A 17263-nucleotide genomic window follows, 5' to 3' on the forward strand; every position below is an offset into this window, starting at 1 on the left:
GGACGAACTCATTGTAATGGGTGGAATCGAACAGTGTCAAACATGTGGTTTCCATGTTTGATACAGTTCCATTCCAGCCATTACAATGAGCCCATCCTCCTATTGCTCCTCCCACCAGCCTCCTCTGGTGTGCACGCATGAGTGTGTGTGTGTGTGTGATGATAAGTGTGTGTCAAATGGTAATTCAAAATATTGTGCTCCTGTTTGTTGTTATCAATATAATGTAGCTACAACATACCGGTCTGCTTTAGTGCTTTTATTCCATCATATACTTTGGCACCACCTGCCGAACAGTTCAAGATTAGCTATTTTCTCTGCTAGCTCTGAGAACAGACCAATAGCAGGACAGAAAATCATTGCGTAGACATATCTGGGACATTCATTCAATCACTCGGCTTCGGAAAATTTGGAAGCACACCGACCATCTTTTGTGTTTTATTAAATTAAAACGCTGGTAAGCTTCTTGAGAAATTATTAGTGACTAGCTTTTTGAAACGCATGAAGACTCAATACAGTTTTTGAGGAACCTAGCTAAAGTAATTGGCATAACGGATATCAGATACTGGCACAACAGATACTAGCTAGCTAACGTTAGCTAGCTAACGTTAAGTTAACTAGTTTGCCCCAATCGTCAGGCTTCAGGCTTATAGTTCTGTGTAGCCATATAACTATTAAACATATGTTTATGTTTTGATAATGACAATGAAACTTACACACATATGCTCCCATTTATGATTGAATCACAAATAGATTTATAGATATAGTTAGCTCAGCTACACAGCTTCCATTTTATTTTTCCTATCATGCGCCCATTGATGATGACGTGTAGTAAGTTTATAAACTACGTTAGGTAGCCAGATGGAAGCCTATGAGATTTGCGTTTACTCTGTCTTACATTAACTCTCTCATGTGTACCCAAGAAATGAGGCTTTGTCTGCTGTTTGTGGTCACTCTGGTGTCCCTGGCTCCGGCAGTTCGCGGGGGCGACAAAAAGAAGCTCCAAATTGGTATCAAGAAAAGAGTTGACAACTGCCCCATCAAAACACGTAAAGGAGATGTGCTGAACATGCACTACACCGTGAGTAAAAATTGAGATGCTTCTCCATTTAGACACTGAATGACAAACAACATGTCCTAAAACTGTATATATTTTCATTTTAGGCCAAGATGTACTGTTAAGGAGTGTAGGCTATCTTTACTAGCCTACCTCTTTGACGTCTAAGACCCCATTATATGTAGGGCTGGCTCTGGCTGCTAAAACAGTCAAAGAACAGCCAAATACTTAATTTTAACGTGAATTGATTCTCAATTGTGGTACGGTTCTAGAAACATAAAGCCCTCTACTTTCATATCACATCAAAATAATTGTACAAATGCTAAAATATACACTTACTGTGTAGTGGCGGTCAGTGCTGTTTAAGATCCAATTAAACAAATTTAAAAATCATGCCCATGGCCTTTTTTCTATTACAGCATATTGGATGACTGTCATTCATATTCATTTCACCTACTTCAATTTAACAGCAATAGGTTTAGGCTACTACTTGATACTTTGATTTTCCATATACCCATCATGAAGTTGCTACAACCTAGCCTACGAATGCAAGTTTACAATGTAGGTACATACAGGTCTAGAGAGAAATTTCAGGTGACAAACACATGGACAGACAGTGACACATTCAATACTGCCTTGCACACTCTTGCCTACATCTAGCTGATATAGTGTGTAATCAAAAGTCCAACAGTTGCAAACGAGAGTTTCTATAGGACAAATTCAGGTATGTTTATCCCAGTTTTGTTCCGTTTATGAAAAGTTTAAACGCATAAACACAGTTATATTTCATAACAGCCATGTTGTATTCCTTTTAATATCTAAGCATTCTCCTCCTTTCACCTTTTACTTTTGCTTGTCGACTTCAATGCACAACATTGAAGAAAAACCTTTTCAAACCATATCATAACCGCTACACACAGCCTACATCGTTGTTACCATATTAGCTAAAGTAATGTCATAGTCAACTTAGCTAATAGAACTAACGTGTCAGTAAACTCGCTACAGTCATGCAGTAACGTTAGTGTACAGTCAGTAAGCAGTTTAGCCCTTACACCGGCGGCTTACCCTGACTTGGAAGAGTTTCAGTGTTGTGTTGGATAGCCATAGCCAGCTAGCTAACGTAGCATCCCTCTGTTTGAGCAAGGTGTTTGAGTGAGAAAAGCTAGCTAGCTGCATTTGCTAGCTAAGTAAGTGAAACTGAAAGTAAAAAAAAAATGGGCACAGCGACAGATTTCCACCTAGCCCGGCTTGAGGATTCGAACCAGCGACATTTTGGTTACTGGTCCAAAGCTCTTAACCGCTAGGCTATCTGTTAAACTATTGTCTTGCTCTCTTTTGGAGTCAACTACTTACCACATGTTATGCACTGCAGTTCTAGCTAGCTGTATCTTATGATTTTAGTACTAGATTAATTCTCTGATCCTTTGATTGGGTGGACAATGTGTGTTTAGTCAATAACTGTTTGTCTGCAGGGAAAGCTGGAGGATGGAACAGAGTTTGACAGCAGCATTCCAAGGAACCAGCCATTCACCTTTACTCTGGGAACCGGACAAGTCATCAAAGGCTGGGACCAGGGCCTGCTCGGGTTGGTGCCTGTTTTTTTACTTTCCACCTGTTGACTACTAGTGTCCTCATGCATTGGATGACTTGTGAGGACTTACATTTGCAGACAGTGTAAAAACTATAGAGTGATGTTCTTTTGGATATAAGGTGTAAAAAAAAAACATTGATTTCTGACCCCTGCATGCAAGGTTCTTAATCCATCAATCCCACTTTCTCTCTTTAGAATGTGTGAGGGAGAGAAGAGGAAACTGGTCATCCCCTCAGAGCTCGGTGAGTTTGCCCACTGATACTTCACATTTCACTGTCCCAATGACCACTGATACTTCACATTTCACCGTCCCAATGACCACTGATACTTCACATTTCACCGTCCCAATGACCACTGATACTTCACAGGCTTCACCACATTACTGCTGACTGAATCTAGGTCATTTTTTATTTTATTGCACCTGCTTAGATTTAGGCAAGATAAAAGTCCTGCCTTGTAGTCCATTTTCCTACACTCCCACTGTTCTGACCTCTCCATTCACATTCCTTCTTTTGTAGGATACGGAGACAGAGGAGCACCTCCTAAGATTCCAGGTATTTTGGATATTTCTCTAGATCTACCACTGGCTTGCTCTACAAGTCAGTCTCTGAGGTAACCATGTCTTTATTGTGAATATCTTTCCACTATATTAGTTTGTAACTACCCTGTGTCTCCAACAGGTGGTGCCACTCTCATTTTTGAAGTGGAACTACTCGGCATCGAGAGGAGGTCTGACTTATAGTGAACATTAACTTAAAACAAAATAAGCTGCCTGTTAGTGCTGTTTTTAAGTCACTGTGCCTGCCCTACCATAACTTCTTCCTTAACTCCTACTTACCCAAGACAAGTTTCTCTTTACCATTAGTCGTTGCACTGAAATACTGTATAGTGCTAAAAGCTGTTGAAGATCCTACATAATATAGATACTATTCAACTATAGCTAACATCATATGTAACTGTGGTACTCCCTGGTGAATTTGAACTCCAATGCCTTAAACATTATACATTTTTGCAAGCAAATAATAATTTTTAGTTCCGCATTCAAAGTTGCCCCTTCATCATTCCAGTGTTATGTTTTTCTGAATGTGAGACCAACTAGCTCTTTGACTTAAATTAATCGTCATTTTTGAGTAATTTACTAGCCTGATAAGTGTGACTTACAGGGTACGTATCATGTTGAGGGAACTGGTCGAACAACACACATGCAATATGGTAGCACAAGATAAGCGATAGTGCACTGTTCAATGGGTTTTTAGGCTTTATTGAATGGAGTATTTGTAAATGAATTTTAATTTTGGAATTCCAATTTCACTTCATTAGTATATAAGACTTGACCAATGTTCATGTTTCATTTTTCTTTTTTTTTATTGATTAAAGATATTTGGATTTTCAAAGTGTGACTGCTAGTGTTTTTTTCCTGCAAGATATTTAGCTACAGTACATTACAATAACATCTAAAGTGCACGCAAGTCAGAGTAGGTAAAACACGTATTGAATTTTTATTAAAATGTAACAAATTGTTAAACAGCACCATTAAGTATTGCTACATTACGTCACTACAGTTTTGCAATCACATCTTAAACACACACACCACAGATTATGCAGTCGCCTACTGTACCTCCAGCACTCTAAATTAACGCAGTAACCCAGTTCATGATTTGATTCAGTCTTCAACGTGATGCAGGTTCTAGGAGATACACTGCGAATCTGGTAGTTAAAAGCCTGCCCAAAATAACATCTCAATGGGGGTCCAAAAGATTAAGGAATTATAGTAATGAGGTGTACACATGCGGGCGCAGCGAAATGCAGGACCAATTGTCATACATTTCAAAGACATTGCTTAATCCACAATAGTCGATACAATCATTGCCGTAGTCTTCTAAGGCCGCAGTGCTTACTGTATGGTTAATGACTAAGTTTTTTGGGTTGGAGAAACAAGTAGAAAGGCCTTTGCTTTATATAGCTTTTTATCTACTTGGGTCAGGTCTGAGAAACAGACCCACCCCGTCACTCTCAGGCACCAGGGTGGAGGATATGGAGGGGAAAACAGTTGAACCATATGTTATAGTAGGACTCAAAAGCATTCACTGTAGTGACAGTTCATGTCATGGATTTAAATGGGCCCTAACACTAATTTGCAAATGTTTTCCTGTGTTTTATAGAGTCAGTCATGCATTACTCCCAAAATGTATATTTAACAAAAAATGTGCACAATGAAAACGCGTAAGCTACTGATGTTATTACAGTATCTTGTGTGGCATGCTGGTGTTTGTCTTTGATAACTGTCCACACTTGCTCATGTCAAAGGTATAACAAAGAAAAGCACTGTAGTCCAGTGTGAAATCTTGAAAAGCCCTTCATGCTTCCCTTTCAAAAAATATATTAGACAGATGACAGTGCTCGGCTTGAAATCATTACACAGACTTAACTACCGTTTCCCCAAATAAACCATTCTCGAGTAACACTTTGCTTCTCTATAAATCCTAGTTAAAATGGCATCGTAAAAATGACATGGCTCCAACTATTACCAACCAATGACAGTTCACTATTTCTAGCTGTTACTATACATACAGTGATGTTGACTAATCAACTAACCAATGAGTTACATTTGTTAGACTGCATAAAGTTGCATCTGTCATGACTCACTATGAGCTGTCATGAGGTTTATGTACTTGTCATGCTTTGCTGGTGACTTATAGCTCAAGTTAAATGTTGTCATGTTCTTCCTCCATGTCATCAGTTTATCAATGCTGTACTATATTCTGATATTTGAACACGCATCACTTACTACTGTATATGTATAACATGATTATAAATCCACAACAAGTTTAAACAAAGACAGAGACATAGTAATCCCTGCTGCAGAGATTTGATTGGTCGATCTTCTTCCCTCTACCAATCCTGCTGATCGAAGGATTCTAGGTGCTGAGGGTTTCTAGCTGGGTGTCCCTGTGTAGAACTGAGTTGTAATCGGTTGGGGTTGTTCTGAGGCTAAGGAGAAGATTTTTCATTCTTTTTGGGAGTGCTGAGTTTCTGCAGACCTTTAACCTTCTCTAGGAGAGCCGTTACAAAGTCCTGCAGTAAATGAACAATGGAGGGTGATGTGAGACTGAACAACTTATCATACATGTTACTGTATTACTCATTTATTTGAGAAACTCAGTCAAAACTGAGTTGGTTCCAGACAGTTATTTTCAGTTGATCAGTCACTCTAATGCTGGGTTTAAAGCTTAACAGGAGCAGATAATAATCTTATTCTAATTTTGAACTTACATCTGTAGGTTTGTAACAGTCAACCAGCAAACCCTGCAAAACAGTACGAAGTGAAAGAGGAAATTAACTCCATTAGAAGAGCCGAATCCTAACTTGAAATCCACATGGGTAACTGTTGTAAATGCATGTAATGATATGGGAGATTTCCCATCAAATTTTGAGTTTGACCTAAAGTAAGGATTCAGCCCTCGATACAAATGAACAATAATGGATTTGTATTCAATATAGAATAGGGTTTAGCGGTCACCTTGACCCTGGATGCCCGGTCTCCATCAGTGGGCATATCCAACAGCTCATCCACATCAATTTCCAACTCTGGAATCTCCTCCTCCTGAGAGAGGCAAAGGCAGTGAGAGAGACAGTGATGGTGATAGACAGAAAATATAGAGAAAACAACAGAGAGGGGAGAGTAGAAAAAACTGTAATGAATATATCAGACAGCCTAGGGATCAAACAAAATATTTTTGCACAACAGTCTCACCTCTGAACATCCTCCATAGGTCCCCAATGTCCCTAGCTTCCTCCCTCTGCTTCTCAACACAACAGGATGGGCTGAACCCCCTATGTAGTGTGTACTGATAATACACACAGACTTCCTGACTGCTGTCTACTCAATTGAACATGACTGTTTAGAAGTAGCCATCCCTATAGAAACACAACATTACAATACAATCTCCAGTTAGTACATTGTATTGCTGTTTACATGCCTATAATCTACAGCCCAAGGACCTAGTCAGGAGGTCAAATAGTAGTTACAAGAGCACACACTCATATAACATAGGCCAATCAGAAAACACTCAGCATCTCCTCTGACCCTGGCACAACCCTGAGGACCAGAGTTGCCTAAATCAAAACACTGATAAATCACATTCATATCTCCCACTATATGTCACCCTCTGCTCCAGCCAAGGTCATTATTAGTCCAATTAGCACTTTACTAGTCCAGTTGGTCTCTCTGAGGACCATTTGACATAAGTAATGGTCAATGTCATTACAGTCCAATAATGCGTAATGTGCCGGTGCTGCATGTTACTTCTCTACCTATAATGTTAACCATGTTGTTCCCAACTTATCTGATGCATAGGTGCTGCTGCAACACTTTTATGTGAATAGTTCATGTGTTATTGTGTGTCAAACACCTGATCAATTCAGTGGTCAAGACCAGTGGTTCCCAACTCTGGTTCTCTAGTACCCCCAACAGTACACATTTTTATTGTAGCCCGCTGACAAGCACACCTGATTAAACTAGTCAACTAATCATCAGGCACTCAATGAGCTGAATCAGGCATGTTTGTCCAGGGCTACAACATAAATGTGTACTGTCGGGGATACTCGAGGACTGGAGCCAATGGACTCTAGACATGTCTAAGGGGTGCTGTAAAAATATGTTTACAGGGATCATTCATGAAGATGATCACCTCATACTTGTTCATGCAGAATACATCACAAACATGTCATGCTGTGCACTGTCATGCAGTATGTGCCAACGCATTTCCATGGAGAAGTAGAGAGGGTGGGGTGGGATATCTATCCATAATCAATTAAATTTCATTTGTTAAAGACAATCAGGCATTGCCATTATGTAACATTTGAAGTGGTCATCACATGCTAATCCAACAGAGTAGGCAGGCTGTACTGTAATTGCTTTGCAGGTGCAGTGGCCATAGTACTCAGTGCCAACCGGCCTATCCTCCTACTTATCAATACATTTGATTGAAACAGCACATTCTGTCCCTCGCTACCTGAGCAGACACCTAATTTATTCAATTGTTTAGTACAGTATTACAATTATGTGGCCACGCCCTACATTGTGTCTGTAATTCCCACTCATATTTGTTTATATTATTGTAGCCCCTAGGTTTTAATATTACTGCAATCCTATTGCCTACATCAATCCCAATCAAGGTAGAGATCATTGAAAACAAAAAACGAATGGGGAAAATTCTACTGTAAACAAATAATAGATTGTGTCATTGCCTACCTCACAGTCGTATAAATCCGTTAACTGCTCAATTATCCACTCCTCCAAATTGAGTCGCTTCCTCAGCTCTTTTCTATCGTATTTCACGGTTACCCGGCCTTGCTTCTGGACGAGTTCTGAATCCTCGGTACCGGGAGGCGTTTGGAAATAAACCCGCGCTTGAGCGGTTGAGTCCTGGCTTGTTAACGTCGCCATTGTCCTATGCCCGTCTAGATAAGACCGGTTCGAAATTAGATGCGGTTATTCGACGTTTATTTCTTATCAGCAGTTTAAATACTGGGTATGCAATACGCTATTGTTCTCTCTGACCGAAGTTGCATTGTATTTTCCAAAATTACTGAGCTTCTCATTAAAATAATTTAGGCTAGAATACTCACGCAAATACTTCAAACAGATTAAATTATAAATTATCGATTACAAAAGATGACAGGCAGGTAAAAAATAAGTGAGCATACAGCACATTCACCTCCTTCAGCTGTAGGCCTACAGTCCTATACTGCTATAGGCAAAATTGTTGCACAGTCCAAATCCGGTATTAGGCCCTGCCACTTGGTATATTCTAACACATCGTTATAAATATAATATGCATTTAATTATACCTGTAGCCGAAAAAATTCTTATAGATAAATCACATGGAAATAACTCTTACGTAATGCATCATTGTAGACTCCCAATCGCCATATTTCTATTTTGGACTATCCCAAGTACCAAATGTCAATGATTATGAATCATGCACCTTTACTTCAGCTTTTTATGGTAGGCCACCCCATTGTGACCTATATTGCATTCGGAAAGTATTCAGACCCCTTGACTTTTTTCACATTTTGTTACGTTACAGCCTTATTCTAAAATTGATTACATCGGGGTTTTTTCTCCATCAATCTACACACAATACACCATAATGACAAAGCAAAAATAGGTTTTTAGAAAGTTTGGCAAATGTATAAAAACAAGAAACCTGAAATATCACATTTACTTAAGTATTCACACCCTTTACCCTTTACTCAGTACTTTGTTGAAGCACCTCGAGCACCAGCCTCGAGTCTTCTTGGGTATGATGCTACAAGCTTGGCACCTGTATTTGGGGAGTTTCTCCCATTCTTCTCTGCAGACCCTCTCAAACTCTGTCAGGTTGGATGGGGAGAGTCGCTGAACAGCTATTTCCAGGTCTCTCCAGAGATGTTCGATCATGTTCAAGTCCGGGCTCTGGCTGGGCCACTCAAGGACATTCAGAGACTTGTCCCGAAGCCACTCTTGCTTTGTCTTGGCTGTGTGCTTAGGACCGTTGTCCTGTTGGAAGGTGATCCTTCGCCCCAGTCTGAGTTCCTGAGTGCTCTTGAGCAGGTTTTCATCAAGGATCCTGACTAGTCTACTAGTACCTGCAGCTGAAAACATCTCCACAGCATGATGCTGCCACCACAATGCTTCCCCGTAGGGATGGTGCCAGGTTTCCTTCAGATGTGAGGCGCTTGGCATTCAGGTCAAAGAGTTCAATCTTGGTTTCATCAGACCAGAGAATCTTGTTTCTCAGGGTCTGAGATCCTTTAGGTGCCTTTTGGCAAATTCCAAGCTGACTGTCATGGGCCTTTCACTGAGGAGTGGCTTCCGTCTGGTCACTCTACCATAAAGGCCTGATTGGTGGAGTGCTGCAGAGATGGTTGTCCTTCTGGAAGGTTCCCCCATCTCCACGGAGGAACTCTAGAACTCTGTCAGAGTGACCATCGGGTTCTTGGTCACCTACCTGACCAAGGCCCTTCTCCCCCGATTGCTCAGTTTTGGTGGGAGGCCAGCTCTAGGAAGAGTCTTGATGCTTCCAAACTTCTTCCATTTAAGAACGATGGAGGCCACTGTGTTCTTGCGACCTTCAATGCAGAATTTTTTTGGTACCCTTCCCCAGATCTGTGCCTTGACACAATCCTGTCCTTCGACCTCATGGCTTGGTTTTTACTTTGACATTCAATGTCAACTGTGGGACCTTATATAGACAGGTGTGTGCCTTTCCAAATCATGGCCAATCAATTAAATTTACCACAGGTGGACTTCAATCAAGTTGTAGAAACATCTGAGTTGTCAACTAATGTGAATTCAACATGAAACCAACCAAACATTTCAACCTGTCATTGGATTTAGGGGTGGATTGAAATTTACATAATGGTTACCTGAAGGAAATTGGGGAAGGGTCATGCTTTTTCAATTTCAGTCAAGGAGAGGGTTTAGTATTTTTTTGTATCTAGTCCAGGGGAGGGTCATGTAATTTGTAATTGATGAAATTTCAATATTTGTCAGTGTTTTTGAATGAGTTGCTTATTAGGCTGTATCGATGTGTGCCCAATTCCGCCCCTCATCTCTGATTCTCAGCTGGGGATATATCAAGTGCGCCTATAGGCTATTTAGTGTGGTCTCAATCAAATGATCCATAGCCTATAGGCTATGAAGTGCATGCTCGGAGAAGCACAGAGCAAAGTTATATTTCTAAGATAGCTGCTGGGATGGTGTAAATATATCTAGGCTGCATTACACACGGCAAGGGATATTCCCACCCTGAGCCTCGGCCCGCTCTGCTCTTGCTGATCAAAAACATTTTTGTGTACTGCCTAACCAATGGTTGTACTGTGTAGGCCTAAGATGTCAGTTCAGGAGGAAAGTCAAAGGCTTCTTCCAAAATGTTGTATTTATTTGGCATAGTCCAAAAAATCTTGCCCGTGGACTGACCTTTAGCGACCTATGTTCTGTTCAGTTTGAAAAGGAGAGCGCAAAGATGAGGAGGACCGGAGGTCAACTTTGATATCTTGCTACTACTATAATTGATTTTATAAAATGTCTTAATTTTAAATAGACTTTACTGATAACACGAGGGCTTTGTGTTGGAGCCTATTCCTATTTAAGAAATAAGAGGTAGGCCTACCTGTTTGACAGAAGAAATTAGGCTGCTTCTATATCCATACATTTGTCAGTCAATGACTCCACTCTTTAAATAGCCTGTCATTGAAGGGCTGTTAAGTTCAAACCAAGACTTGAATTGAGAGGGTATGCCATATGTCTACTTTTTWAAAAAGAAAATGGCAACTAGCACAGGCCTAACCCTAGTTAGCTTAAGATTTTGAAGAAAATAAAACGTATCTGATTATGTAAAGTGATCTATAACAGTGCTTTGGTCCACAATGCTTTATGCTAGAAATAAACTGTAAAATACCCGGAAAAGARGTGATTCCGATGCATATTAGGATATKATTGTTTTGTTTCTTTGACATTCAGAGGCTGAGCTACATACAACCTTCTATAGCTGAGGAGACAAAACATTTACTTTGCCTGGGAAGTAATCTAATTCTGTCACTATCAATTGATTAAGCTATTCACTTTCTGTACAATATAAGAAGTTTTAACACAGACAGCTTCTAGGGAAACACTTAAGACATTCTCTCATTGGGTTAAGCCACGGAGGAAGAGTAGTCAGCCGTTAACCTTCCATTTTTCTGCATCATAATCTGTCTGGAGTGGAAAGGTAGACCTAACTTTTGAAAGGACCATGCCCAGATTCCTAATGATGTCTCAAATTTATTTATTTGCAATCAGGGACAGTTTCGTTGCAAACAAAACACACTGATTTGGCATTGGAGAAATYTGATAAGATGAACTCTCTGTCTGTTCTTAGCCTGAAATTCAGTAATTTGTGTGGTATTATTTAGGCTGGGTTTCTGTAGAGCACTTTGTGACTTCTGCTGATGTGAAAAGGGCTTTATAAATACACTGATTGATTAAAAAACATTCTGCTTTTATGTGAAATCATGTAGAATTGCATGAAATGTTTACAAAAATCWAAATTTTCTCGGACCTGCAAATACAATGATAGATTCATGCAATGCTTTTATTATAAAGTAGATAATCCCACTTCTGCTCAACCTTCTGTCACGCAGCCCTGTGCACTATCAAAATCCCTGCGTTGCCATGTAATGCTTACAGGACGGTTTCTAACAGTGCACATCTAAGGCTCTGGTCTGTCCAGGAAATGAGGATAAACAGTATACATGGTCTCTGCTATCCACTTTATGTTTTAATTATTATTTGGGTTATAGGAGAGGGTCACTTTTTTTTCAAGCGTTCATGGAGGGTTTAGGTCAAATCTATTTGTCTGAAGGGAGGGGCATCCGTTTTCATTTCAGAGGCCCGKTTTTCTCCAAGTAGCCCTTATTATCAATAACGTTCACTCCCTTAGGTTAAATTGATTACTTTTTGCAAATCCAATCAGTTTTCCACGTTGATGCAATGTCATCACATGTACTTTTTTGGTTGAAATTATGTGGAAACAARGTTGATTCAACTTGTTTTTTCCCAGTGGATATTTACACAATTGTAATGTGAAATCAACACTATGAAGAAAGCAAGATAAGTGAGAAAGGTCATTGTGAAAAAGGTAGGCCTACCACCAGAGGTCAGACAGCAACCATTATTCCTATCTGCAGTACCTGGGAAGCAATGCCTCATCCTTACCATTGTTGACAGTGTTGTCATTCCACCACTGGAGGGCCAGAACAGTGGCATGAATGATACTGTATCTATGAACACAGAGGCCATGGGGATAAGGCTGGCTGATATTGAAAGAATATTAAGACTCAGATGAAATGGAAGTGGTGAGGGAAGCAGGGGTGAAGATCAACCGAAGCAGGGGATTTGGTCATGCTTGGAGCTTGGTGAAGGGCAACTGTAATGTTTGATAAGATGAAAACACTTCTCTGGAAATGTGGTTCCAAACCACGTCCTCTATCATCATACCATATCAATATGACATGGTCCCAACGGTTACTGAGATACAGTCTGGCCAAAAAACACCTACTTTGTTGAGCCTTCAGATGGCATCTTTTCTTTCCAGCCGGGCTGATGGTTGACAGTGGAGCCAGTGGAGTATCCCAGCTGTACAATATCCTGGCTGAGAATGTGCCTGAGCAGGACCTGCAAATTCTATCTGTTTATTGCAGTCTGGGGGGATTTCAGAGTTTGTGTACCTCATCCCTTCATCCCTAATGCAGCATGTCATTGGCTCAGTGGCCATGTGTATCAGTGATCTAGATTAGAGAAGTATGGTCCTCCATGGCACAGATTCCTCCTCCCTTCTCATTCTCTGTGAATGCTCTTTGTCAAGTGAAGATTGCACTGTCCTACAAAAAGCCAATAAAAAATACATGAGGATTTCACAGGAGTGGCTCGGTTGTTTAAAAGTTAATCAGCAAAATGTAGCAAAGTGTAAAAGCTCTTCCTTAAGTGTGTGGAGGGGGTTGAGGGTCAAATCTACCATAACAGAAAGCCTTTTAGCTTTAATATTTTCTCTCTCTCACAAGCTAAAAAAAATAAACACAAACATGAACTTTCTAAGCAGAATATAAATTCCTTTTTCAACAATCTGACAGCTGTGGTGTCTTACTGTTCAAGGGTTATGCTGGTACTGATGTGATTATCATTAAGTGTGTGGAACTCTAGCAGGGCATTTTCACTTGATTTAGGCACCAGACATTTGGGAGAATGGGGATGGATTTAATCCGTAGAGCTGAAGTTCAGTGTTACAGTGTGATTGAAATTTAAAGGCAATGTTCCCGCGCTATTGGAGACTGCATTCACGGTYAACACTGCATATGTCGGCTCAATATGAAATTTCGATCGCACAGTCATTAATGCTTCAGCGAGCCTCCCCATGACATTATTTCTCATCTTACCTGAATTATTTGTGCTCTATTGCAGCACAAATAAAAAACACTGGATCAAGTGGTGCTACYTACAGTAGCATAGCTGTGTATCAGAGTAAATCAAGTGGGATAACATTAGCCATGTCTTTGGGTTGCTTTTCTCTGGGTCTGATTCATCCTCACTCTTGGAGGTGACACTATGAGGACGACTAACAAGATTCACCATGTGACTCATTGTCCAAAACAGCCAAGTTAGTTTGGATGAATTCTATTGTATTTACAGTGCCTTCTGAAAGTATTCAGACCCCTTGACTTTTCCACATTTTGTTACGTTACAGCCTTATTCTAAAATGGATTATATAAAAATAAAATCCTCATCAATCTACACAAAATAACCAATTATGACAAAGCAAAAACAGGTTTTTAGAAATGTTAGCAAATTTATTCAAAATAAAACAGAAATACCTTATTTACATAACTATTCAGAGCCTTTGCAATGAGTCACGAAATTAATCTCAGGTGCATCCTGTTTCCACTGATCAACCTTGAGATGTTTCTACAACTTGATTGGAGTCCACCTTTGGTAAATTCAATTTATTGGACATGATTTGGAAAGGCACACGCCTGTCTATATAAGGTCCCACAGTTGACAGTGCATGTCATCTCTGCAGATCCTCTTAAGCTCTGTCAGGTTGGATGGGGAGCGTTGCTGCACAGCTATTTTCAGGTCTCTTCAAAGATGTTTTTCAATCAGGTTCAAGTTCGGGCCACTCAAGGACATTCAGAGACTTGTCCTGAAGCCACTCCTGTGTTGTCTTGGGGGGGGGGGGGGTCGTTGTCCTGTTGGAAGATGAACCTTCACCCCAGTCTGAGGTCCTGAGCACTCTGGAGCAGGTTTTCATCAAGGATTTCCTCTGTACTTTGCTCCGTTCATCTTTCCCTCGATCCTGACTAGTCTGTCCAGTCCTGCCGCTGAAAAACATCCCCACAGCATGATGCTGCCACCACATGCTTCACGTAGGGATGGTATTGGCCAGGTGATGAACGGTGTCTGGTTTCCTCCAGATGTGGGGTGTCATGTGCCTTTTACTGAGGTGTGGCTTCCGTCTGGCCACTACCATAAAGGCCTGATTGGTGGAGTGCTGCAGAGAGGGTTGTCCTTCTGGAATGTTCTCCCATCTCACAAAGGAACGCTGGAGCTCTGTCAGTGACCATTGGGTTCTTGGTCACCTCCTGACCAAGGCCCTTCTCCCCGACTGCTCAGTTTGGGTGGGCGGCCAGCTCTAGGAAGAGTCTTGGTGGTCCAAACTTCTTCCATTTAAGAATGATGGAGGCACTGTGTTCGTGGGGACCTTCAATGCTGCAGACATGTTTTGGTAGATCTTGTGCCTCGCCACAATCCTGTCTCAGAGCTCTAAGGACAATTCCTTCGACCTCATGGCATGGTTTTTGCTCTGTCATGCATTGTCACTGTGGACCTTCTATAGGCAGGTGTGGCCTTTCCAGATCATGTCCAATCAATTGAATTTACCACAGGTGGACTCCAATCAAGTTTTAGAAACATCTCAAGGATGATCAATGGAAACAGATACACTGAGCTCAATTTCGAGTCTCATAGCAAAGGGTCTGAATACTTATGTAAATAAGGTATTTCAGTTTTTTATTTTTTATATAGTTGCAAAAAAAAGAATGTTTCGCTTTGTCATTATGAGGTATTGTGTGTATAAAAAAAATATTTAATCCATTTCAGTATAAGGCTGTAAAGCCACAAAATGTGAAAAAAGTGAAGGGGTCTGAATACTTTCCGAATGCACTGTATAGTGTAATTCAAAGGCTCTGTGCATTCTACTCACATCCACTTTTGATGTAGAATAATATGTGATGAGTAATAGACAGATATATTATTGTACTATTGATATTAAATTACTGTATGTGCTTGGGTACATGCTATTCTATATGTGCTGGGTACATGCTATTCTATATGTGCTGGGTACATGCTATTCTATATGTGCTGGGTACATGCTATTTTTTACAAAACAACTCAAACTCATGTCCCCACAGCAATATCCATGTTCCAATTGCATAAGTCATTATATTAAATTGTTTTCATTTGTGACACTGAACAAAATTATGTCACTGAGCAAAAAGTGTGTGCTTCATGTGTCAGATGACCAACACCTTCAGTTTAGATACATGACAAGCATAATTGAACAGAATGGAATCAAGACAGCTATATACCCAGATGGAGGGCCACATTAAACAGTTACAACTAAGAGCAGATGTATGTAACAAATCCTCACAGAATCCATTCAAACTACAGGCGAGAACCAGAAAGTTTCACTTGAGGTAGAATCCTTCTCTCAGGATGAGAGGCTTGTGGCAGGTGCGGAGGAGGTTTTCCCCCAGACTTTTTTCAACGACAAAAATAAAGTGTTGCATAACAATACTAATCCTAAACACAAATCCTGGGAGACATCTATGTGGATTAGGTGCGCCAGTGTTGGGGAGGGTTACACTGCACGCTCAGAGAGGGAGGAAGGATGGGCAATCTCCCATGCAGAGTCAGCCGCAGGGTTTTAGACACATTTGACAGTCCAAAGACGCTTAGCCATCACTGAGAAAATGCTGCTTTTCCTTTGGGTGAAACCGAACATTAATATGCAGAGAATGTGATTCAGCTCAAATGCATTATTAACTACCAGCCCTACATCTATGTTCAAACTTGTCCAGCTCTGGTATATGATGTGCCTGAGCTCGCGATCATCCCATCAGTATGAATATATACACTATATATACAAAAGTATGTGGACGCTTTCAAATTAGTGGATTTGGCTATTTCAGCCACACCCGTTGCTGACAGGTGTATAAAATTGAGCACACACCAATGCAATCTCCATAGACAAATATTGGCAGTAGAATAGCCTTACTGAAGAGCTCAGTGACTTTCAACGTGGCACCGTCACAGGATTCTACCTTTACAACTAGTCAYTTTGTAAAATTTCTGCCATGCTAGAGCTGCTCTGGTCAGTTATAAGTGCTGTTTTTGTGAAGTGGAAACGTCTAGGAGCAACAACGGCTCAGCCGCGAAGTGGTAGGCCACACAAGCTCACAGAACGGGACCGCCGAGTGCTGAAGCGTGTAGCCCGTACAAATCGTCTGTCCTCGCAACACTCACTACAGAGTTCCAAACTGCCTCTGGAAGCAACGTCAGCACAAGAACTGTTCGTCAGGAGTGTCATGAAATCGGTTTCCATGGCCGAACAGCCGAACACAAGCCTAAGATCACCATGCGCAATGCCAAGCGTCGGCTGGAGTGGTGTAAAACTCGCCGCCATTGCACTCTGGAGCAGTGGAAACGCATTCTCTGGAGTGATGAATCACGCTTCACCATCTGGCAGTCCGATGGACAAATCTGGGTTCGGCAGATGCCAGGAGAACGCTACCTGCTCCAATGCATAGTGCCAACAATTATTTTGCTTTTATTCCCTTATCATCCTGGCCCAGTCATATTGCTTTAGAGTCCCTGCTTAAGTGTCTCTGCTGCAGTTTTTTAAAGTAATTGAATTATTAAGGGTATTTACGGCAGCTCTATCTGTTTTCCCTGTGAGGCCTTAATTCTCTGTTTTCTTTGTCTTTCTGCACTTCAGATTATTTTGTTCTTCCTTGGCTCTCCCTTTCTCTCTTTAATG

General features: G+C 40.8%; 2 protein-coding genes across 3 annotated transcripts; one reads left to right on the forward strand and one right to left on the reverse strand.

Annotated features, from left to right (window-relative positions):
* The first annotated feature begins 344 nt into the window (after window positions 1-344).
* Window positions 345-4039, forward strand: LOC111964169 (peptidyl-prolyl cis-trans isomerase FKBP2). Its single transcript, XM_023987929.2, has 6 exons — window positions 345-454; window positions 921-1078; window positions 2527-2639; window positions 2841-2887; window positions 3164-3199; window positions 3326-4039. Exons 2-6 carry the CDS (start codon window positions 923-925, stop codon window positions 3385-3387), a joined length of 414 nt encoding a protein of 137 aa, XP_023843697.1. The 5' UTR covers window positions 345-454; window positions 921-922; the 3' UTR covers window positions 3388-4039.
* Window positions 3777-8654, reverse strand: LOC111964170 (protein phosphatase 1 regulatory subunit 14B). Of its 2 annotated transcripts, XM_023987930.2 has the most exons (5): window positions 8549-8654; window positions 7900-8108; window positions 6166-6249; window positions 5919-5951; window positions 3777-5720 (listed from the first exon to the last, which is right to left on the reverse strand). In XM_023987930.2, the coding sequence occupies exons 2-5, from the start codon at window positions 8092-8094 to the stop codon at window positions 5637-5639; spliced, it is 396 nt and encodes a 131-aa protein (XP_023843698.1). In that variant the 5' UTR covers window positions 8095-8108; window positions 8549-8654; the 3' UTR covers window positions 3777-5636. The 2 variants fall into 2 exon arrangements, with proteins under 2 accessions (XP_023843698.1, XP_070299745.1); XM_070443644.1 differs by lacking the exon at window positions 8549-8654 and having other exon boundaries at window positions 7900-8454.
* Between the last annotated feature and the right edge of the window lie 8609 nt (window positions 8655-17263).

Source organism: Salvelinus sp. IW2-2015, linkage group LG5 (genome assembly GCF_002910315.2).
Source record: "Salvelinus sp. IW2-2015 linkage group LG5, ASM291031v2, whole genome shotgun sequence".
Classification (NCBI taxonomy): domain Eukaryota; kingdom Metazoa; phylum Chordata; class Actinopteri; order Salmoniformes; family Salmonidae; genus Salvelinus; species Salvelinus sp. IW2-2015.